Genomic DNA, 22,451 nt, shown 5'->3' with positions numbered 1-22,451 from the left:
AGGAAACATCGGAAATTGACTTTGGATCTCCGCTTACAGGGTTGCAGGCGGCCTAGCCTGAAGGATGCGATGCGGGAAGGGTGGGATTTCCAGGGTATTTGCATTCAGGGACCGAGACCCCGGGAAGTTGGACACTGTCGAGGCAGATGCTGCGACCTGCCTGCAAGTGGGAATTCAATGATACCAGCTGGCTGCCCACGGTACTAAGTTTTGTAGATGGGAATGGGATTTCGGGATGGGAGAAGATGGAGGGTAGCGAGAATTGGTATCGAGACCTGGCAAAATTCTCTTTTACCAGAAGTATCGAATACGTCTCTAGTCACCGGGGATAGAGACAAGTTTCGCAGTTCAGTGGCTCGAAAATCCGAAACACCAAGTACCGATACCTTTGCCCCCTTCTGCTGTTTGACAGCCCTGGTACCGTAGGTACCTCCGTAGGTACTTCCGCCACGGCGCCCGCGAGGCCTGCCACGCTGCAATTTCATTGTGGTTGCAGCCAACCTTACGAGATGAGGCGGCGGTTCGGGATTTCGAGAATGGCTTGCCCATTCGGAATGTAAACATTGCGACGCTGTGTGATGAATGTCAACAGCAACAACGGCGCATGTTGATGCGGTAGAGTCGGTATTCTTGTCCTGGCACACTGACTTCAAGTATCGCGGTCACTCCTCTATCATCCCATGCCCACATGATGTTGAATTGTCACGGGATACCTTCTTCTGCTGTGCTTCCTCTTTGTCCACTGGGATCAACTTCCACTGTTTGATCATTTGAACACCTGCGACTTACCTACCACAGCATACAAAACCATCCGGATCGCACAAAGACGACTCGGTTCCCCGGGCTACCCGTGCAATCTGCAACAGGCGTGGCGCACGTCCAACGACTTCTCGCCAGCACTAGTACCTTTACAGCAAGTTGAGGTGAAGTCTGACAGTGGTAAGCCCATACCTATCGGCCAGGCCGTCTTTCATCCTTTCTCGTTCCTGTGGGTGTGTGTACCTACGAATACTTGCCGGCTCCTAGTTTCCATCTCTTCTTCTACGCACCGTTCTCGCACCTGTCAGCGCCAATCTGGCGATCTCGCTTCCGTTGTTGTTCTTTTCAACGGCCGTCAACTCGTTCCGTATTGACCTCTGGCATCGCTGCTTCTTCCCGGTACACAGATCTGAGAAACAGTAAAGTACCTGACTGAGGGAGTGTAATACCTAAGTAGGTGAATCTTGCAGAGGCGGCTTTCCCGTTCCCCAAGACCCAAGAAATACCTGGATACAAGTACGTACCGCACTCGGTACCGGAGGGGAAGGACCGGGACTTTTCTTTGCCCTTCCCATCGCCGGCTTGAGATTTACATCAACATTACTCGAAACCGTCGCCCAACAACCACAAAAGACTAGTCGCCGCCAGTCATCACACAAACCCGAAGCTCGCACTTGGCTGGAGATCTGCACTGTCGCCCTTTTTTTCTTTCTTCTTCTCTTCCCTTTCTTTGTTGACTCGCGCTCCCACACCCGGGCACACACCAGGACACGCCAGGGCACCACGGCACCCACAGCTCGACGGGCAGATGCTCACTTGCTCATTAGGCACCGCACGAATACCTACCTGACGCTTCTGCCCAACTGCTCCAAGGTCATCGGACCTGTCTGCCAACTTCGACCTCCTTCATTCATCTCTGTCTTCGTGTTACCGTCACCGTCCTCACCCTCATCTTTCACCTCTATCCGTACTTCGACGAGAAACCTAGCACGGAAAGACTCGCTGGGTGGCGGCGCGTTCTGCCCGGTAGTGTGTCCACCACCCTATTTCCCGCAGACGAATCCAGACCCGATCCGGTAACCCCAGGAAGCCGATCCCTCTTCCCACCACCCAAGGAGGACGGACCCTTGAAAATCCATGGAGAGAAGAAGGGCCAGCCGGGGGGACGAACACCCTTCGACCCTGACATTTCGACGCCCCTAGGCCTGAATAGGTCGTCTCCAGCAACCCCCAAACAAACCGTCCCCAGGACCCTCACCAACTCTTCCTGTCGCGGCTTGCTCGCCCTGCCTTTCAGTCCCCAAAGAGCCCCAGGAGCCACCGGCCGACTTCCGTGGTTCAGCTTTCCACTGCCGCCCTCCGCCTGCACTGCAACTCAACCCCGTTCACGGCTGCTGCAGCCCATCTCGCTCTCTGTCTCAATATCTTTGAACCACACCCGAAAATCTCCAAAACTTCCGCCCAACCGTCTCCTTACTGGCCGCCACCTGCTTATCCACCCATTGTCCACCCTGCAGTGGCTCCAAGCCTTTAGCTGGGAAGTCCGAGACATTCCCGTCCTGCGAGTGTACAACTTCCCGGCGCGCCAGATAGAGTCAGGTTTAGGAAGGGGGAAAAGAAGCAAAAAAGGGAGAAGAAGCTAGGACTGAAGGTATGGAACCGAGACAAGACCCTCCGTACCTCCTCGAACTACCCATCTCCCTCTCTTACCTATTCCCTTAAACCCTTCAAACCTCCCACTGACCATGTGATGATCCCTAGGTATTTGTGCTGTGTTCGCTTCCCCACGAATCCGTTTCGACCTCCCCTTTCTCTTCCACGTCCCCGGACCCTTCCTTGTCGTCTCGTCTGCAAGGTCAGCTAGAGAAGATCCATCTCGACCTCTAGTTCTGGTCTCTAGGCGACTGTCGCCAACGTCGACGTCGACGTACGCATCTACAGCATGTCTGCACGCATCCAAATCCTCTCCGATTGGGCTCCGGCCCAGGAGGCTATCTACGACGAGCCCTCCTCCACTTCCGCCATTCCGGAAGATGCTTTTGATGGGAACGCCAACGCCAGACCTTCTTTCCAGCAACATCGCCTTCGTAGCATGAGTCTCTCCCTCCCATGGCGCCGCAAATCCTCCATCTTCCACATCGAACCCGAACTGTCGAGCCATCTCGAGGAACTCTCCCTCGAGCGATCTCGAAGCCACGTCGGCCCTAGCAACGAGAACTCTGAGAAGCACGGTCACGGAGCACACGCGGGAGGCAACGGCGGCAATAGCAATGGTAGCATCAAGGGCATGTTCCGTAGGGCGTCCATATCGTTGAAGGGCATTGTCCACCATCACAAGAGACATTCGATCGGGGGTGCTCATGGCTTAGAGGAGCCCCAAAATGATGTCCGTCCCGGCACTGCTCACGCCAACTCCCATTGGCACCGCCTTCGCCAGGCAACAAGCTTTCGACACTCCAAGACGTCCCATGGCCCCGACTCACAAAGCGATGCCTCCGCGTCTGATCACTGCTTCCCCTGCCTGCCACTCCCTGGGAGTGGAAGCGCGCCGCCCATCATCCCTTTTCACACAGGCGCCGCTGCCAAGGCTTCTGCCGCTGCCTCAAACCAGGCTTTCCAGAACAAGTGGCTTCGCGCTTCCTCTGATGACTTCACTGATCGCGAGAGCGGCATCGGCATCACCGTCACTGGTGTCGACTCGGATGTCGATGTGGAGGTGGAGGTCCAGGACGCCAACATCAGCCGAATCAACTTTATTGCGCAGCTCCCTGTTGAGTTGGCGATCCAGGTTCTCGCTCATTTGGACGCCACTGCTCTTGGCGCTGCGAGCAGAGTTTCGCGGGAATGGCAGCAAATGGTCAAGAACCAACACGTCTGGAGAGAGTCATTCTTGCGCGAGAAGACTGGAACCTACGCTACTAGTCTCCCCGTTCAACCTGGAACAGGACAGGGCGTCCCGCCCATCAACCCAGACGTGAATTGGAAGCAGATCTACAAGGCCAAGCAGGAGCTCGACCAGCGATGGAAGGAGGGCAAGGCTAAGCCCGTCTATCTGAATGGGCACCTGGACAGTATCTATTGCCTTCAGTTCGACGAGTAAGTATCAAGGATTCTTTCGGAAGAGCCTGTTTAACTAACATACGCATAGAACGAAGATCATCACCGGTTCTCGCGATAAGACCATTCGAGTGTGGGACATGCGGACATTCGAGTGTCGTCTGGTCATCGGCCCGCCTGAGGTCGTCAACGACGTCTCCCTGCTTCTCGACGACGAAGGACAGCCGGTTCATTACGCAACTCTCCCCGATAACCAGCGGGCGAATCCTTCGATGCCTGCCATGGTCTCCTTTCCCACCCACCACAAGGCATCGATTCTTTGTCTGCAATACGATGATCGCATGCTCGTCACTGGGTCGTCCGACGCGAGCTGCATTGTGTACAACGTTCGCTCGGGCTACAGACCGATCCGCCGTCTTCAGCATCATACTGCCGCTGTGTTGGATCTCGCTTTTGACGACAAACACATCATTACGTGTAGCAAGGACATTAGCATCTGCGTTTGGGACCGAGCGACCGGCACTCTCCTCCGTCAGCTTCGAGGGCATTCCGGTCCAGTGAATGCTGTCCAGATGCGCGGCAATACCATTGTCTCTTGTTCGGGCGACTTCCGCGTCAAGCTCTGGAACATTGACACTGGCAAAAACATTCGAGAATTTCAGGGTCACACCAAGGGCCTGGCGTGTTCTCAGTTCTCCGAAGACGGCCGATATGTCGCCTCGGCTGGTAATGACAAGGTCATCCGCATTTGGGATGCCAACACGGGCGAATGTCTTCGCGAGATGAAGGCCCACGATAACCTCGTGCGCAGCCTGCATATCGACTCGGTCAGCGGGCGTCTTGTCAGCGGCAGCTACGACACTGACATTAAGGTCTTTGACATGGAGACTGGTCGCCAGTTGCTCGACTTCCCACGATGGCACGCTAGCTGGGTGCTGAGCGCGAAGAGCGATTATCGGAGAATCGTCAGCACCGGACAGGATCCCAAGATCCTCATCATGGACTTTGGTGCCGACGTCGCCGGCATCGAGGCACTGGAGAGCAGCGGCGGTACCTGCGAGATAGAGGGCGGATACATATAGAGGGCACGAAAGACGCATACAACCTACATAATATCCTAATACCGAGAGCGGCAAGGCTGGACCGCCCCCACTGACGACTTGGCTTCTTCATTTTTATTCGACCATCACGACTCGGTGGCGATCCGGCGTAGTAGACGTTATACGAAAACAAAAGAGATGAGGCGATTTCTGGATAGAACACAACCCTCATGGAGGCGTATTGGATGATGACGATGGATACTCATCCACTTGCATTGGGATTGCGGGTGTCTGGTCAAGATCCGGTTTCTTTTCATTCGGGTTGGGATCCGTTCAAACACTTGGACTGGACTTTGTTTCTTCGTTTTGCATGGCATCCTGGGCTTTGTTGCATAGACGGCTACTGGATAGAAGCATTATAGACTCTGTTTCGCCATCACATATTTATCCGTGGGTGTTCGCTAACTGCCGCCTGCCTGGCCGTCCATTTTTCCGACGTCCTGCGAAGATGGGGAGTTTTGAAGTGACACTTTTGCCACTGATCTGCCATGCTTTATTGTCATGCTATGAGACGACGGGTTCATGATATAGAATGCGGAGAAAACGACCGTTTCATTCCAGACAAAAAAAAAAGTCAACGGGCCAACGAAGCGGCAAAATAAGGTGGAACGGGGGTGAGCCTCGTTCCCATCAAAGCGGCGGCTGGTGTGGCAATATACCTGCTGGCCCATTCGGGTTTCAGGACGGGTGCAAGCAAGATCAGACGTTCCGTTTCGTTTCGACTCAAAAGGGTCTTTTTATCTGATGGCCGTTCGGTCGGCCTGGTTTGCGACTCTGCCTGGCCTTTTTGTTTGTTTCGAGAGTGTGTGGTGCGGTGGTTACCGCACGTCTTGGGTTGATTATCGGCGTGGTGGTAACGGATGAATCTGTGCTACGCGTCCTCTGGAACTGGGACCGAGATGGACATCTGGATGGAGATTTCGAGTGCTTTTCGAGTGCTGTGCTACCTTACCGATCTTGGTGTTTCATGTCCTGTTCGACCGAACTGGGATGCTTTGGTACGGCTGCTTGTGTGTTGTCATGTATGCTGCAGATGTAAACTCCATGAGAATTGAGGGATGTAGTATACGTCTAGGTGCAAGTGAGATGCAGAAGCAATGGGTGTCCGGTTACAATGACGACCAGCATCAAAGCATGCGCATGTGAAGCAGATGTCGATGTCGAGGCTCTTCTGTAAGCTTGGCTCCATACCTACGACCTCAAGAAGCTACGCGGTCCAGAGTCCAAGAAGATCATTGGGACTCAGTGCGTCTCTTCTTCGGACTCGGGCCTGGGAGCAATCTCATCTTTGAGCCTGCCCACGTCCCGTCCACGGTCCGAGAGCACGTCGGTGGGAAAACTGGATGATTGAGATCAGCCTAATGCGGACCTGACACACGGAGAAGGTCGCGGTCAAAGGGCGACTGACGGGCTGGACAGATCACGGACCGTGCCTTCCGGTATCCGCAAGGCGGTTGGCTACTTGCTTGAGCTTCGGAGACGTATCTGAGCGGTGAATCTGGACTTGCTGGTGCAGGTGGCCGCCGATATGGTTTACTTTAAGCTGGCGATTTGACAAAGGGGTTGGAAGGGCGCGACGATGATGCTGCTCAGAATTAGTATTGTCTAGTCGCAGGTGGGATGATGTCCATCACAACGACACTGGAAGACGGTGGCGAAGGGAGCACAAAGACTCGTACGGCTTGGGAGCCTCGCCGCCAAATGCACAAAAAGCTGAAGTACCCTAGTTCAGACAAGAAGTATGTCTTGATAGATGGTTCACCAGATTGAGGCTTTTGGCCACTCTTCCAGCTCCCAGTCTCGAATACACGCCAACATCATGGTGATGGTAAAGATGGGCAGGTTTATGGATGGTAAAGTGGCAGACCTCAAACATCGTGTGTAGCTGTCTCGCGAACACCGAGGTTAAAAGAACAATCGGCCAAATACTTGGTAGCTTCCCACATGCCTCTGCCAAGTATCGTGAAAACAGTCACATGTGTGGAAGAACACAAGAAAAGCATCAGTTTCAGCTGCGTTATCCGCCCATTGTCTTGGGCAGTTGACTCGGGCCCTATTCGAGCGAGAGGCCTTGGTTCCAAGATCCTCCAAGATGTCAAGATGGAAGCTGAAATAGGGCCGAAGAGCAGGGGTCGTTCCAGAACAAAAGTCGAGTATCACGAACCGACCTTCCATTTCTGTCCTTCCCCGGACCCCATTTCCCCTCAGCATCCACGGCCCCAGACAGCAGGTTTGAGTGGGTTAGGGGCGGGGGACAAGCCCGGATTAGAGGCAGAGGAGAACACAAATATATTGGGCATTGCACATTCACAAGAGCCGCCGTGATGGTGCCGGATGCGACGCTGCTCGGTCGGGCCGGATGTGCAGCAGAGGATCTGAGCCTTGTTGTGAGGAACTTCATCTACATGTGTTCGTCTCATGTTGCCTAGTCTTGTCTTCATCTCACGATGCCTGCCGCCGGAGTGTACAGTAGATGCCGCCGCAGCGTTAGGTAGGGAGGTATTTTTGTTCGACCCCCGGATCGAACGGTGGCCCCGGAGGCGCTTCGGTCTCATTCTATGGATTGAATTGCCTTGGATAAATCTCCCGCATGCCAAGTTAAGGAAAACCCCGGATCCCCTCTCCAGATTTGTCTCCTCCACTACATCAAGGCCTCCAGCGCCTCAAGAAATCACCGCTCTGCAGAATAAAATGACGCCGTAGAGGAGCCGGCTTAGACCACGAGGCTTTGACGTCGATGGGGGAAATTAGACTTGTTCGAGTGTCCCGTGGGGATGATCTGCGCTACCGACCGACGCGGAGAATCTGCGAGGAAGAAAATGGTCACGACAAGCTAGGATGAGGTGGACGAGGGCGCAAAATTACCACGAGGACATGGGATGGAGGGGATTCGAGGGGGGAAAATGTTGGGGTTCGCCCTAGGTCTCACGACTCCACGATTCGATTCGCGAGAGAAAGTACCACACGTTACAATAGCCTGTATGTAGAACACTCACCAGGTGTGCCCAGGCCATGTGGACAGGAGGGAACATGGGCAACGCCACCTGACCGCGAGAACGAGCAACAAGCGCTCCTCGGAAAGGAGGCTAGAGGCGGCAGACGTAGATCTTATTTTGGGATGTACCCGGTTTAAAGATGATGATATTGAGTATTGAGCTACGCTCTAAATGAACCCAAAGCCAAGCCAGGCGGAGACAGGTCTTCAGCCGGAGGGATTGTCGCGAACCGTTTATGTCTCTTTTGGGAGGAGAAGGGAGAAGTTTCTGAACTTTCTGGGCCCAGAACCGTCCCTTTAGCCTTCACGCATGAAGGTTAATTTCCGTCAGAAATACTGGGGACGAGATGTGGTGTAGCGGCAAGCGGCACATGGTGGTCCTGGTTTGTCCTAACGCTGTCTCTAGTGACATGCAGCTATAAGTCTAAAAGGGGGCGCCGACAAGAAGTCGCCAAGTCGCTTGTATTTTGGTACTCGTGAGTTGCAGATGTCAGTTTCTGCTATGCTCGCTGTTTTTTTCCACGGGGGAGATTTGGGGGACTAAGGCGCAGGGCGTAACAGCTTGGCGGCGGACATGTCAAGCGGCCAGGAATAGGATCATCGATGCGCAGATAGAGTGCGCGCGGGACGATCAAGCGTTGACGGGTGGGTTCGGGGGCCCGTGAAGACGACATGACTCTGGACAATTGGTGAGAATAGAGAAGCTGAGTATCAATAGTACCAGTGTTCTTCAAACACACACAGTATTATTAGGTAAAGTACTCCGGGAAGGATTCAGAGTTTTGCGCGTACATGAACAGCCAGGGAAGAGTGAATTACAGAGCGATGCTGGTGTACTCAGAGTAGTAAAGATGATATCGACGTTTCGAAACGGCTGCACTGGCAAAGATGGGATGTTATGAAGCTGTGTTCGTTTGGGACCAATGTAGACTCCTGCATCAATCGATACTTCAAAGTTTGTGACTGAACAGAGGGACTAAGGTTGCGTACCTAAAGCTCGCAATGCGGATATGTCCTAGTGAAGCCTTATAGAAAGTGTATCTACGATCCGGAATTCCAGAAATCAAGGCCGCGAACTCAGGCTGGGCCCGCAAGGCCATGACAAGTCAACAAGAGTAAGCATATCGAGTGTCTGGGCGCACGCGATGCAAGTGATGTGTCCTCGAGGCTTCAGCGTTGCATTAGGCATGGATGTACTCAGGTACGGCGATCCAGCGGTTGCGTGCGGTCCAGTCACCGATGTCCAGCTGGGGTCGTTTCCTGCACGAGCTATTGTCCGCAGCTGATGTCTGGTCATTGACGGTCCTCGTAGAACTCGTAGTCGTAGTCGGACTTGGTAACGATGCGGCAGAGGTACCTCTCCCGGGCCTGTCCTGGCGAGTTGACAGCGGACATGACTCCTGCAAGGGGCATGTAAACTGCCAGCATCGTCAGACAAATCCTGGGGGCATTTCGGGCTCGATGGACGGGATATCCCCTACGATTGGCGTGCCGAGGGCCGGCTCTGGTCTTGAAGTGGTACTATAACCCATCAATAGATGAAGGGTTTTCAGCATCATCCCTTTTGGACGAGACTGGTCTCACAAGGCTCGAAGCGATGGGTTTCCCCCACAGTCCATTAACCTTTTGAAAGTGAAAGCGACGCGCCGGGCGGAGCAGGTAACTGATTCTTCTCAACGTCTTCTCATGTGACAGCGCTTGGCTCTGGAGAAGGGCCGAGAGCATCGAGTATTGCGGGGTGGTAGTGCAGTAGCTTCCAATATTGCGCAGAAAAATAGGCAAGTCGCTGATGACAATATGATTCCTGGAGGCAGACGGTAGACACGGGTGACTTTCTCTCACCACAAGGTTACAATGAGCAGCATCACGGGTGAGAAACTTCGAAGGGGGCCGATGGTAGCCCAAGCTTACAGAACGCCATGTATGTCGCGTGGCTTCAGTTGACAGGTCGTACAGAGTCAATGACCAGGGCCAGCCACTTCAAGGAACCTGACTATTTCATGGGAGACCTCTTTGTGAGCGCTTCGATGCCGTCATAGAAGAGTTCCAGACAGACGGGCCGGTCCAAGTACCTGAGTCTAGTCAGCGCAGTAAAATGACATTGTAGGACAGGAATGGTGAGAGGGAGATATTCACGGCCAAGAGTCAAGACATACCGGTAGTCACAAGCGCCTCGCCCATCTGGACCCTCTCCGTCCTCATCATCTCCCGCAGGAACAACTGCCATCCAACCAACGGCCACCAACGCACAACCACAGCCAGTGCCGCTGCGGGATCGGGTCGCAACGCGCCCAGCTCTGTGACGCGAACCCCATCAAACCATTTCTCTTTGAGCCCTTGCTGTGCACGCTGAAGGCATCTACCGCTGGTGGAGGGTGGACGGGCTTGAAACGGCGCTATGCCCGATCCTGAGCTACCCCGGCCTCTCCATGTCGGCTGTCCAGAACTTCTTTTGGTGACGGTGCTGCTTTCCTGCTGCTTCTTGAACATACCCTTGTCCCTGTTGTGTGTGCTCTTGGAAGTGAAATGATCCTTGCTGCTGCTCATCCGTGGAGGGGCGGCTTTGGTGGGGAAGAGAACACAAAGTGGCCAAGCCAGGGGCACAAGAGGCGAAAAAGGGAACGGGGGGACCTCGAAATAGGGAGAACAGCCGCCGGCGTCTTGTCTTGTTCCCCCTCCCCGATATTGGTACGGAATATTACACAGCAGTACTTGGCCCCTTTGTGCACGAGACATTGGAACAAGACGGGGGAGTAAACTCCAAGAGCCACACAGAATGCATGCAGTACTCAGAGACCAAAGACCTCTCTGCAACTAGAGAACAAGTTATTCCGTCTTGTCTTTGACCTTGCTTCTTTTCATCTTTGACTGTTCAACCAGCTGCCCCATTCGGAGTAGAGTTGACTCCCTCTCTCTCTCTCTCTCTCTCTCTGACAGACGGAACTGACCTTCGTTCTGTTTCCTCCAGCCACAGCATGGCTCGTAGATGAGCCGTTGGATGACATGTCTACAGTTTCCTTGGGGGCGGGCTGGCTGATCCTCCGCCTTCGCTTACTTTCCTCTCCCTGCACGTGGAGTCTCCTTTCTTTCCCCTAGAATCGACTGCCCAAATGGCCAGGTTCCTGCGTCCCATCATGAAGGCGAGGCCTCGAGGACCGACAGATCTCGCCCGAAAGATCATTTTCATGCGGGAAACGGAGGCGGTGCAGGGATCATGACAGTCCCTTGGGAAACTAAACCTTGGGCCGTTTACCTATTCCTGCATGCGATTCAATCAACCTCTCACCACCAGAACACCACCAACGGTGGATATACCCAGAACAAGGTCGACAGATCGCCAGGTTGAAGGGGGGCCCGGTGGTCCAACCCGGACTACTGGACTAGGGGCGGCTGTCGCATCGCATTGACTAACCCCCTGAACTGCTCCGGACAGGGCCTTTTCGTCCGAACTACTTGCGTATGCTTCTCTATTCTGCGTCTGTCTGTCACTCTCATTCTCTCACTCACCAACTCTCTCGCCTCGCCTCGCCTCGCGCGCACGTCGCTTGACTTACTCTGTCTGCTGCTGGCAATACCTCACAGCGTACCACCCCCCCATCCTAGCTCTGTTTGAAGCTATATCCCCTCCCAACCAATAGCGCCCCCCTCTGGATCCTTGTTTCATCGCATTTTTGTGCTCTGCCAGGATTACCTATCCAGCGCGGCAAGTCGGCTGGGCGAGGGGTGGTAGTAAAGAAAGAAGGACTAAGGTTAGCTGTTGTACTTGTTGGCTAGGTTTTTTGTCGAGCTCGGGCGGGCCACGGACGTCCAATATCCCCCCTTCTCACTCAATCATTCAGTTTCCCTTCCCCGGTCATACAACCCTACTGGCCCTGCTTGGCTGCCCAGAAGGCCGAGATCCAGTCGTTGAGTATCCGTACCTTTCTTTGACGGACGGCTCTTGGGGGTTGTGAACCGGGATCCAGGGCCTTGCTTTGCTTCAGACTGGGAGGAGGAGAGGTCCGACTGCCGCCGCCGCCACCATGGCGATAAATCGTCCGGCGAGGCAGGGGACTGCCCAAAAGGTAAGGTCAATATAAGACGATCATGTCGCCGTCAACCTCTTCTACGTTTGTGGTCCATCCCTTCCTCTGCTGTTGTCTCGACCTCACACCCTCGTCCTCCCATCGACGTTCTTTCCTTTTCGTTGCGTGTATCCAAAAGCCAAGAGGTGGGATATTCTACCACACTCTGCTGTTTCGATTCGTTCCAAGTCACTCTTTGCACCAAGAAAAAAACCGAGCCTCGATCGGCCGTCACCCGCTGTTGTCACTTTTCAACCTTACTCTGGTGAGTGTTGTACATCGTTGCTCTTCGATACCGGTCCCGTGGCTTGTCTCCTTCCCTACACCCTCCCGAACCACCGGCCTATTGTCTCGGCTCTTAATATCAGTTCCTCTTGGCTTCTTGGGTTGGTGGCAACGGTATCTTCTACAAGAAGTACCGTGACGTGGGACCTGTCATCTGAGTCCAGGCCAGTCTGGGTCCAAGGGGGGCTCGCCGAGTGAAAGAGACCTTGTCTCGTCCGAAGGAGGAACAATAGGACATGATCCAGGCTTGTGATGCACAGCAGTCCTTTTAGTCACTGACAACAAGGCTGTTCGTGGAGAGCGGGCCGGTGCGAGTCGATTGTCAGTTAGTCACTGACACTCACGCGCCCTCCATACTTAAGGTGTGGATGGTTCGTGATGTCGATATCGAGGGTCATCAGCTTCTAAGCCCTATCACACTTTTCACATCATCCCGGCCTGGTACAAAGAAAACAAATATTATAGTCTTTCCTTTCTTGAAACAACTTTCCTCGAGCAGTCTCGAGCTACTTCCACATCCCCTCGAAGTTGCGATTTGTTTGGAATTTTCTTCCATCATCATCAACACCTTCAACACCACTTCCTTCAGTCGAGACTGAGAGCTAACCGCCAACCTTCTTCTCAGTCTTCACCTTCCTTACAACCATCCAAACACAAGAGAACCTCAAACAGCTGGCTGTGCTTCCTCGCAATGGGTTTCTCTACGGTCTTTACGGCCGCCGTCCTGGCCCTGCGCCTGTTCTCGGCGGACGTCCTCGCAGCTCCCGCGCCTGCTCCGGTTCCCCAGGCCGCTACTCCTGACGCTGCTGCCGGCTTCTGGGTCGCCTCGATTGAGCGCCGCGGTGTCTCCGCCTTTGGTGACGCCAACTATAAGATCTTCCGCAACGTTAAGGACTTTGGCGCGAAGGGTGATGGCTCTACCGACGACACTGTCGCCATTCAGGCTGGTATGTGATTTCCTTCTCTTGAAGCAAAAGAAAATAGTGTGCTAACCTCACACCAGCTATGGACGAGGGAAACCGCTGCGGCTTTGGCTGTGACTCCCAGACTACCACTCCCGCTCTCGTCTACTTCCCCGCTGGCACCTACGTTGTCTCCAAGCCTATTGTCATGAAGTACTACACTCACATGGTTGGAGATGCCACTCAGCTTCCCACCATCAAGGCCGCTGCTAGCTTCACCGGTATGGCCGTCATCGATGCCAACCCGTACGACGACCAGGGTAACAACGCCCATACCAACCAGAACAGTACGTACTTGCTTGATATCCCAAACAACTTGTGATGTCCAGTTGCTAACTTTTCGTCCCTAGACTTCTGGAAGCTTGTCCGCAACTTCAACATTGACCTGACCGGCATGCCCTTCACCTCCGGTGCTGGCATTCACTGGCAGGTTGCCCAGGCTACCAGTCTCCAGAACATCGTCTTCAACATGCGCACCGATGGTGGCGACGCCAACGTCCAGCAGGGTATCTTCATCGATAACGGCTCTGGAGGTTTCATGACCGACCTGACCTTCAACGGAGGCAAGTACGGTGCCTTCATGGGCTCCCAGCAGTTCACTACCCGTAACATGACCTTCAACAACTGCAAGACGGCCGTCTACATGAACTGGAACTGGCTGTGGACCTTCCAGGACCTCAAGATCAACAACTGCGGCGTCGGTATCGACATGTCCAACGGTGGTGCCAGTGCTCAGACAGTCGGCTCCGTTCTCCTGCTCGACAGCGTCATTAGCAACACTCCTGTCGGCGTCTTGACTGCCTACAACCCTTCGTCTTCGTCCACCAACGGTAGCTTGATCCTTGACAACGTCGACATGACTTCCAACGTCCCCGCCGCCGTCCAGATCGTCGACACCAAGGCCACCGTGCTCGCTGGTAACCAAAAGATTGGATCTTTCGTCCAGGGCAAGACCTACACTGGCACTGCCGGTCAGGGTAAGGCTGTTCAGGCTGCCCAGGACGCTATTGTCAAGCCCGCTGGTCTTCTCGCTTCCGATGGCAAGGTTGTTACCCGCAGCAAGCCTCAGTACGCCAATGTCCCTGCCAGCTCTTTCCTCAGCGCCAAGGCCAACGGCTGCAAGGGTGACGGTAAGAGTGATGATACCGCTGCCATCCAGGCCCTGTTCAACAAGGCCGGCCCCAACGACATTGTCTATTTTGACCACGGTGCCTACATCATCTCCGACACGATCGAGGTTCCCAAGGACATCAAGATCACTGGCGAGGTCTGGCCTCTTCTCATGGCCAACGGTGCCGCTTTCAAGGACCAGGCCAATCCCAAGGTCATGCTTCGCATCGGTAAGGCCGGCGACGTTGGTACCTTTGAGATGAGCGATATCATCGTCCAGACCCAGGGCCCCCAGGCTGGTGCCATCCTCATGGAGTACAACATTGCTGGCTCTACCCCTGGCGCCGCTGGCCTCTGGGATGTTCACTTCCGCATTGGAGGCAGCGCCGGAACCCAGCTTCAGTCCGACAAGTGCGCCAAGAACCCCAACGTCACCACGACCGCCAACCCTGAGTGCATCGGTGCCTACCTTCTCACCCACATGACGGCCCAGTCTTCTGGCTACTTTGAGAACACCTGGTGGTGGGTTGCCGACCACGAGCTCGATCTTCCCGACCGCAAGGCCCAGATCAACATCTACAACGGCCGTGGTGTTCTCTGCGAGGCTACCAAGGGCACCTGGTTCTGGGGTACCGCCTCCGAGCACAGCGTTCTCTACAACTACCAGTTCAACAACGCCTCCAACGTCTACATGGCTCATATCCAGACCGAGACGGCCTACTTCCAGGGTAACCCCGACGCCAAGACGCCCTTCACGGTCAACAACGCCATTCTCGACCCCAACTTTGAGACCTTCTGCACCGGCCAGAGTGACAAGTGCGCTCGTACCTGGGGTGTCCGCGCCATCAACTCCAAGGACATTCTCATCTACGGTGCCGGCCTGTACAGCTTCTTCAACAATTACGACCAGGTTTGCGTTGGTGAGAACAACTGCCAGGACCACATGGTCTCTCTCGAGAACTCGGATGTCAAGTTCTTTGGTCTCAGCACCAAGGCGGCCATCAACATGGTTACGGTCAACGGCAAGGGCGCTGCGCTCGACACTGACAACCGCAACAACTTCTGCGCCACTGTGGCCATGTTCCAGGCTCCCCTCTAGGAGAGGGCCAACATCAAGTGGTACAGCGTCGAGGCGGTTGCTGGATCCCTCTAGAAGAGAGTTACCGTGCTCCGAGAGGAGCGCCGTTACCCGCACGAGGTTTTAACGATCCCGTACGCTCCAAAGTACGCGGGTGCCTACGTGCCGGGTGAAGCTTTCCCTATTCCCAAGGGTATTACCGACCACCACGTCCGTCACCATGTCTATCACCACAACCACCAGCCCACTGGCGAGCACGTCCGCGAGCTTCGCTTCTAGGATGGTGGCTGTGTTTACTTTCTTCTAGATGTAGTCGTCCGCCCCAGTGGTGCGTGGCTACATGTTCTTAACACACCCCTTTTTTATGCTATGGGATTTGGCAGGAGGCATACTTGCATCAAGGGAGTTTACGGTTTCTAGAAAACGGGATTAGGCCGTGGATCGTGAGAACACGAAGGTTTTTACGGCGGGATTGACATTCTTGTTTTGCCTCAAGGGCATTTTGATACCATTCAACGAAACAAAGTTTGACCAAGTCATCTCGTTCTTGAAGTAGCCTGTGTGACTGATTTGTAAAATTGGATGCTCTTATGAAGCCAACTAACAACCAAAGCGTCATGACCTAGTCATAATCCAGTAATTGCCTCCCGCTTTCCTTTGGTGTCTTTCGAGTTCTCTCGCAATGTGTCCTCACCTTGTAATCCTCACCTTGGCTTCTCGGTGTGAGGCGGCGAGTGACCTTCACCGAGAAAGAAAGGCGATGATTCGCCGATCGGCGTTTCCCAAAGGCCGACTGCGCGCGTTTAGCCCCCATGATCCACTCAGGGTACGTACTGCCTTTCTATGGTACCGCGGTACCTCACTTGATGTGGCAGCAACGTCATACTCTGTGCATCGATTTCTTCCAATTCCAAGCTCTGGCGCCATTCCTCCCGCCGATTTAAGAGACCATCGTCACTCACGATCCAGCGCATTCCCAGCTTCCTTTGCCCTTTATGCGATAACAAACACTCCGAACTTCCTCTCTCACACACCCAAGACCATCACGATGGACACGCCACCAGCAGTAAACCTGCGGTCCAAGACCAGGCGGGCACTTGACGACCTCAACGGTGCAACCACGTCGCCGCCCTCAACACCCCTCAAGACAACGAGAAACAGCCCCTACCTGCCCACACCAATCGAGACGATCGTTCTGGCTGCTTTCCCCGTCATCCTCTTCTTCGGCACCGTCTTCTCGCTTCTCTCCCCCGACGTTCGCTCGTCGGAATACGACCCCGCAGCTCAGGCCCATGTACAAGATTCCGCGCCGTCGTACTTTGCGCGCAAGTCGAACCTGTTCAACGTCATATTCGTTAAGCGAGGCTGGTTCTGGATCACGGCCGCCTTCTTCGGCTTCATCCTTACGCACCCCGCGACTGCGCAAGCAACCGCGCGCGTACAGGGCACTCTACGATGGGCGCTGGTCACGACCTGGTGGTTCTTCGTCACGCAATGGTTCTTTGGTCCGGCTCTCATTGACCGAGGCTTCCGCTGGACGGGCGGAAAGTGCGAGATTATTGAAGAGAAGGTCGAGATGGGTGAAGGAGATGCCAAGGAAGTCTTCACAGCGGTCGCATGTAAGGCATCTGGCGGACGCTGGCGCGGCGGTCATGACATCTCTGGACACGTCTTCCTCCTGGTTCTTGGTACCGGCTTCTTATTGTCCGAGGTCGGGTGGGTGGTTATGCGCTGGAGAGGCTCAAGAAGAGAAGAACGCAGCGTTGTCATGACGGATGGTGCTACAAAGACCGCAACAGTCGAGGCGCAAGGTTTGAAGGGAGAGCCCGTCCCAGGTGATGCTTTGGGCTTAGGAGGCAAGTTTGCCGCTGCCATTATCGCTCTGAGCTCCTGGATGCTCCTCATGACTGCCATCTACTTCCACACATGGTTTGAAAAGGTATAGTATCAAATTTCTCGCCCTTGTACAACATTGCTAACGTATAATTCAGGTCACCGGTCTCGTGACCGCTCTTGCTGCGTTGTATGGCGTCTACGTTCTCCCTCGATTCATTCCTGCTATCCGCCAAGTCGTTGGTCTGCCTGGTATATAGGCAAGTCGGTATATCATATAGAAGAAAACCAAAAATAGGCACTGATGCCAGATAATACAAGAAAATACATTCCACTCGAAAATTGCTCGGACATTGTTCCCGATTCGCCGGCCGGTCCATGGATACCTCAACTCGGCGAGCGAATCGCAAGGTTCCCAAATCTCACGCAATCAAAGGGTCAGACTACTCTTAGATCTGTTCATAGGCTGCGTTTTTTCCAAATGAAATGAATGTGTCGCTATGGTTACTGGTCTTTCGGTGTAGACCTTGGTCGGTGAGAAACTCGGTGAAGGAGGCGAGAAAGGTGAATGTGGGGGTCCGAGGTGGGGTTCCTGGGGTGTCCGTAGCTCCCAGTCCCGTCCCTTCCCAAAGTGACCTCATCCTCTTCGTCTTCCTCTTCCTCTTCCCAACGTTACAGCAACAACAAATTTACTCCAGTCCCTCTGACCCGTACCAGATAGATCAATGTCTCCAATAAAGGCCCCGGTTAACCTGCCGGAGCTTGTCAAAGCAGCATTCAATAAGGCTCGCTCCAATGGCGACCTGACCTATTATGCAACTCAGGTCACAGTGCTCAACGCCAACTCAACCCCAGTGAGTCTGTCTGCATTGCATCACAAATCCCTGGCATGAACTCCAACTGAAACTAGATTAACTCTTCCGCGCAGTTCCAACTCCGCTTCTCCCCCGCCTTGGCGAACAAGCCGGTCGCCCAGAAGCCCAAGAAGACCGATGAGCCACGCAAGCCTTTTGATCCTTTTGAAAGTCCCGAGAAGGGCCCGCTGTTCATCGCCGAAATTCCATCGTCGTCGGGCCACAACTTGGTGCTGAACAAGTTTGCCATTGTTCCTGAGCACTTCATTCTAGCCACCAAGGAGTTTAAGCAACAGACCGATCTCCTGGAGCGCGACGATTTGGCAGCAACGTACTCTTGTATAGAGGCTTACAGACAGTACGGCGAACAACATCAGGGGTATAACAGCGAGCTATATGCCTTCTTCAACAGCGGCTCGCACTCGGGTGCAAGTCAGCCTCACCGGCACATCCAGCTGCTTCCAGTGGCGCGGATGATGGACGGTTTACCCGACGGCGCGCGATGGGACGTGCTAGCAAAACAGCTTGGCCCGCAGCACGTCTCCGGGCTGCCGTTCTTAACCTTTGCGGAGACGATCCATCGAGACATGTCCCCGGATGAGCTTCACGGCATCTATCTATCACTTTTCAAGTCGGCGGTTGATGCAGTGGAATCTCACATCGGCGCTGAGAACGACTCTGGGAATGGCGGCGCGCGCATCAGCTATAACCTTGCCATGACGAGCGACCGGTTGGCGGTACTGCCACGACTTGCCGAGGGCGCGGCCATCTTCAAAGACGGTACGGCCGTAGGAAATCTCGCTCTCAACGGCACCGTCTTGGCGGGAACGGCTTTGGTCAAAAACGAGGCCGAATGGGATGCGCTAAGGTCAGGAGGTGACGGTGACGGCGTCCAATTACTCGAAGTTTTATCGAAAATCGGCGTTCCAAAGGATAGCGGCGGAAGCCACACAAAAAAGCTGTGAAGGCACCATACACATCATGCACGTCCATGGAGGAAGGGAGGAGGGGGCAAACACACATTGCAGATGCGATGCAAGCAAACATTGGCCCAGCGGCAGGACTCTAACTAAAAGAAAGCAAACATGATAAGTCAGCCGCATCCCACTCGATACCGAGATCTCCATACGAATACAATCACCGATGGTCTACCATCAATCGACATGTCACTTGTCAAAAATTACCATTTCGCTGTCCACATCACATCGTTGCCCCAAGAATCAAAGCCGATCGCATCGTCCCGTGCCTTCTCGGACTATACCCGCACACTCTATGCAACCGAATCCATCACTCCATCGCGCCGTATACACCCATCTGGTGCCCCGAAGCACCCATCATGAGCTCGTCCCATTTCTTGCGACAAGTGGCGTTGCCAAAGAGATAGGAGCCGCCGTTCCTTTGGATGTATTCGGCGACTTGCTTCCAGGGGATCTTGGTGGAGGCGGGATCGCTACCCTTGGCAAACTTGCGGACGGCTCTCTGAAGCAGGTGGACCTGCGAGTTATAAGGTCAGCTGGTGCCAAGAAATAGAAATCATGAGGAAGAATGGCAAGCAATAACTCACGTCCTTATCGGTCCACTCAGGCTTACGAACCCGTGCCTCCTTGCTCTTGGTGAGAGTGCGATAACGTCCACGAAGTGTCGACTCAGCCTCGCTAAAGTTTCCCTTGGCCCGGATCTCGCGGTACGTCAGGCCCTCTTGCTTGGCCTTCAGCAGGTATTCGTCCTTGGCTGAACGCTCTGCGAGATCAAGCGTAGAAGGTTGGGCCCGACAGGGCTTGGGCTGCTTTGGCCGGAGCTCAGTCTTGTGCATAGAAGGGACAGGCTTGCGAACTGGAGATGCTCTATGACGTGAGGAAGAGGAACTGCTATCATCGGCTCGCAATGAGCGTGGCTTCTCGGGGAGCTCTTTTCTGGGCCTGGACATCATGATCTGCTGGGTGAGTGGCTCATCTTTGCCCCCCCTGAAGCTACCATGGCTGCTCATTGCCGCCTGTTGGCTCTCCACCTGTTGCTGATGCTCAACGAGCTGCTCCTGTGGAGTAGGGAAGAAGAGGATGGAGTTTGGCTCGGAGAAAGGGGGTGGTGATTGGGGAGCTGCCTTGATGCCGTTGAAGTCTTCAGGTACCATGGATGAAGAGGCGAAGGGTGAGTTGGCATACTCGAACTGGTCTGAAGGACTGGTAATGATGGTGCTGCCGTCTGCCGAGTTGAAGGAAGAGGAGTCGAGCAAGGTAGGAGGGGCACCCGCAGAAGAGAAGCTGCCAAAACTAGTGCCTGGGTCCGATGCTGTGAAGACGGGAGAGGAGGTGGACATGCCGTGGCATAAGGTGTTGGAAGTCGACAACGGAAGACCATCAATAGGCGAGATATCGTATTGATACGGCATCGGGGCGAACATGGACTGGACATCAGTCGTATCGGCCACCCCAAAGGGCTGCCACGTTTGACTTTGATCCATGACTTGTCTTCTGCCGTTCAAAGAACTGTCAAGCTGTTGCATTCTGGCAAAGAAGATGCCATGATCAGGGTCAGCGTACGGGCTGCCCGCGGTGCCAGCTAGGTATCTGTTCCGAAGCTGTTGAGCCTAAGGCGAGAGGATGAAGGTCAGCAATATTCTTGATCACATCTCACATGATGATGAGTATGATTATGATGATGTTGATGAGTGTTGATTGTTGAGCGAACGGGAGAAAAGGGGAAAGAAGAAAATTCAACAGCCAACGCACCTCGAAACTGTCTTGGATACCGTCTGGAATGACGGCCAAAGACCAGTCCTCACTCGCCATGGCGCCCGGTTGCTGGGTGGATCTGAAGGTGAAAGAATTCTTGTGATTGTTGCGTGCGAACAGCTTCCTCTGGCGTCGGATGTTGGAGCGTTGCTGTGCCTTGAGTTTCATCTCCTGCTCAAAGGCAAAGATGTCCGAGCTATGGAAGCCCCAAGGGGCAGCGACCTTAAACATCTTGAACGAAAGAGGCTGCCCGTCAGACAGACAGACCGTCGGGCTGGGCGAGGAAGCGAAGCTGAAAGGAAGCCGAACGTCTCACCGCTTCTTCTGCTGAAAGTTCTATCAGTGTCTTCTGTGCGAGTTCAGGTTTCCAACTCGCATGCAACGATGTCGTCTTCCGGCTGTGCGTTGAGGAAGAATAAGGTTGTGAGCGATTGGTTTCGGCGATCAGTGAAGAATTTTAGAGCGGATGATGCGAGATGCAAGTGTAAGATCCCGTTGGGTGTTTCCACGGATGTCTACAAGAGCAGGATGTGGTGTTCGCTCCGACGGGAGAAGAGCGGTATAGGGGATGATCCGCGGATACCAGCGGGAGCGGTGGCGAGATGAACCAGTTCTCTCTCGTGGCTGGCCGTCAGGGGTGAAGACGTTTTGGCTCTTTGATGCCGATGGCCAACGAGTAGACGGGTGGAACTGTCCAGTCACGCGTGGCAGATATCAATAGGAGGAGAAGGAGGAGAAGGCTCGAGCACAGGAGTCAGGAAATAAGGATGAAGGCTTGTGAAGCAATAAACATTAATGACCACGAGGCGAGGTATATTCGATGAACAGGAATCAGCCGATGTGACGAAGACTGACTGTTGGGATAAGAATGATGAAAGAAGAGTGATTGACTATAGACACCGGCTCAGGCCATCGTCGGTTTGACGGGAGGAAGGCCTCTTCAAGTACAAAGTCGAATTTCGGCTGTCCTTCCCGCAGACCCAGGGTTTGGTTTCATTCGAGAGATGTTACGGGATATTGAAAGCGCTTTTCGACTACTGATGATCCCGTTCCCTCTCGAGGATCTCACCCCAGAAGAGCCTCATACATGAGGTCTCCTTTACCTTTTGGGTATCGTGCGTATCCGAAGCCGCTTTATTTGTCCAGGCCGGCTTCGAGCCGTCCCCGTCAACACTGATGATCATACTGCCACGGGCATCCCATCTAGGTATGGAACGTCAAGAACACCCTCCCTATTCTACTAAGCCCCGTTCAAATCTGTCAGAATTCAGCCTCTTTCGAAGTGTCCCCCACCAAACTGCAGGGTATCATCGTACTTCTCGGGCGGTGCCTACGGCCCGGGTACATCTTCGGCGCGAAGATGGCAAGATGGGTTGTATTTGTGTGTGGGCTCAGGGATCAGGACAGCCCGTGTGCTCATCTGCAGACGGGTGGCTTGGATTGCACCCATTGGGGCTCGATCGCGCATCACCATGTTGCGAAGTCCCACTTTCATCGTCAACGATTTGGAACCGCCTTTGCTACCGGGTACCGACTTGCGCATCTGCAGTTATACCCTGGCTGGCATCCCAGTAGGGTCGCCCCCGTGGAAAACGCCACGAGCCTAGGTCTTTCCCACGGCC

The 22,451-nt window shown here is 54.2% G+C and overlaps 7 protein-coding genes across 7 annotated transcripts; 4 read left to right on the top strand and 3 right to left on the bottom strand.

Moving 5' to 3' along the window:
- Positions 1–2,701: 2,701 nt before the first annotated feature.
- On the top strand, positions 2,702–4,898 carry CLUP02_04637 (WD repeat domain-containing protein; the record flags this gene model as incomplete). Its single annotated transcript, XM_049283648.1, has 2 exons — positions 2,702–3,855; positions 3,908–4,898. 2 exons carry the CDS (start codon positions 2,702–2,704, stop codon positions 4,896–4,898), a joined length of 2,145 nt encoding a protein of 714 aa, XP_049140791.1.
- A 186-nt stretch (positions 4,899–5,084) lies between these two features.
- Positions 5,085–9,832, bottom strand: CLUP02_04636 (uncharacterized protein; the record flags this gene model as incomplete). Its single annotated transcript, XM_049283647.1, has 26 exons — positions 5,085–5,125; positions 5,204–5,281; positions 5,323–5,420; positions 5,504–5,782; positions 5,869–5,920; positions 6,030–6,123; positions 6,219–6,255; positions 6,341–6,501; positions 6,559–6,639; positions 6,700–6,801; positions 6,861–7,023; positions 7,085–7,317; positions 7,385–7,578; positions 7,650–7,749; positions 7,913–7,960; positions 8,018–8,206; positions 8,283–8,307; positions 8,354–8,384; positions 8,453–8,639; positions 8,704–8,739; positions 8,792–8,874; positions 8,989–9,171; positions 9,213–9,329; positions 9,393–9,432; positions 9,496–9,715; positions 9,780–9,832. 26 exons carry the CDS (start codon positions 9,830–9,832, stop codon positions 5,085–5,087), a joined length of 2,925 nt encoding a protein of 974 aa, XP_049140790.1.
- Positions 9,833–9,909: 77 nt separating this feature from the next.
- CLUP02_04635 (uncharacterized protein) lies at positions 9,910–10,458 on the bottom strand (the record flags this gene model as incomplete). Its single annotated transcript, XM_049283646.1, has 2 exons — positions 9,910–9,983; positions 10,068–10,458. The coding sequence occupies 2 exons, from the start codon at positions 10,456–10,458 to the stop codon at positions 9,910–9,912; spliced, it is 465 nt and encodes a 154-aa protein (XP_049140789.1).
- A 1,571-nt stretch (positions 10,459–12,029) lies between these two features.
- On the top strand, positions 12,030–12,458 carry CLUP02_04634 (uncharacterized protein; the record flags this gene model as incomplete). Its single annotated transcript, XM_049283645.1, has 1 exon — positions 12,030–12,458. A coding segment is annotated over one exon (429 nt), but the record flags the coding sequence as incomplete, so codon positions are not given.
- Positions 12,459–12,951: 493 nt separating this feature from the next.
- On the top strand, positions 12,952–15,431 carry CLUP02_04633 (glucan 1,3-beta-glucosidase; the record flags this gene model as incomplete). Its single annotated transcript, XM_049283644.1, has 3 exons — positions 12,952–13,207; positions 13,264–13,509; positions 13,573–15,431. 3 exons carry the CDS (start codon positions 12,952–12,954, stop codon positions 15,429–15,431), a joined length of 2,361 nt encoding a protein of 786 aa, XP_049140787.1.
- A 1,027-nt stretch (positions 15,432–16,458) lies between these two features.
- CLUP02_04632 (inositol phospholipid synthesis protein Scs3p) lies at positions 16,459–19,062 on the top strand (the record flags this gene model as incomplete). Its single annotated transcript, XM_049283643.1, has 4 exons — positions 16,459–17,349; positions 17,402–17,495; positions 17,961–18,097; positions 18,172–19,062. The coding sequence occupies 4 exons, from the start codon at positions 16,459–16,461 to the stop codon at positions 19,060–19,062; spliced, it is 2,013 nt and encodes a 670-aa protein (XP_049140786.1).
- A 201-nt stretch (positions 19,063–19,263) lies between these two features.
- On the bottom strand, positions 19,264–22,372 carry CLUP02_04631 (uncharacterized protein; the record flags this gene model as incomplete). Its single annotated transcript, XM_049283642.1, has 9 exons — positions 19,264–19,288; positions 19,389–19,591; positions 19,662–20,664; positions 20,732–21,075; positions 21,146–21,227; positions 21,349–21,519; positions 21,730–21,792; positions 21,868–22,032; positions 22,164–22,372. 9 exons carry the CDS (start codon positions 22,370–22,372, stop codon positions 19,264–19,266), a joined length of 2,265 nt encoding a protein of 754 aa, XP_049140785.1.
- Positions 22,373–22,451: the final 79 nt, after the last annotated feature.

The sequence above is a fragment of the Colletotrichum lupini genome, chromosome 2 (genome assembly GCF_023278565.1).
Source record: "Colletotrichum lupini chromosome 2, complete sequence".
NCBI lineage: Eukaryota > Fungi > Ascomycota > Sordariomycetes > Glomerellales > Glomerellaceae > Colletotrichum > Colletotrichum lupini.
This window is presented reverse-complemented; position numbering and strand designations above follow the sequence as displayed.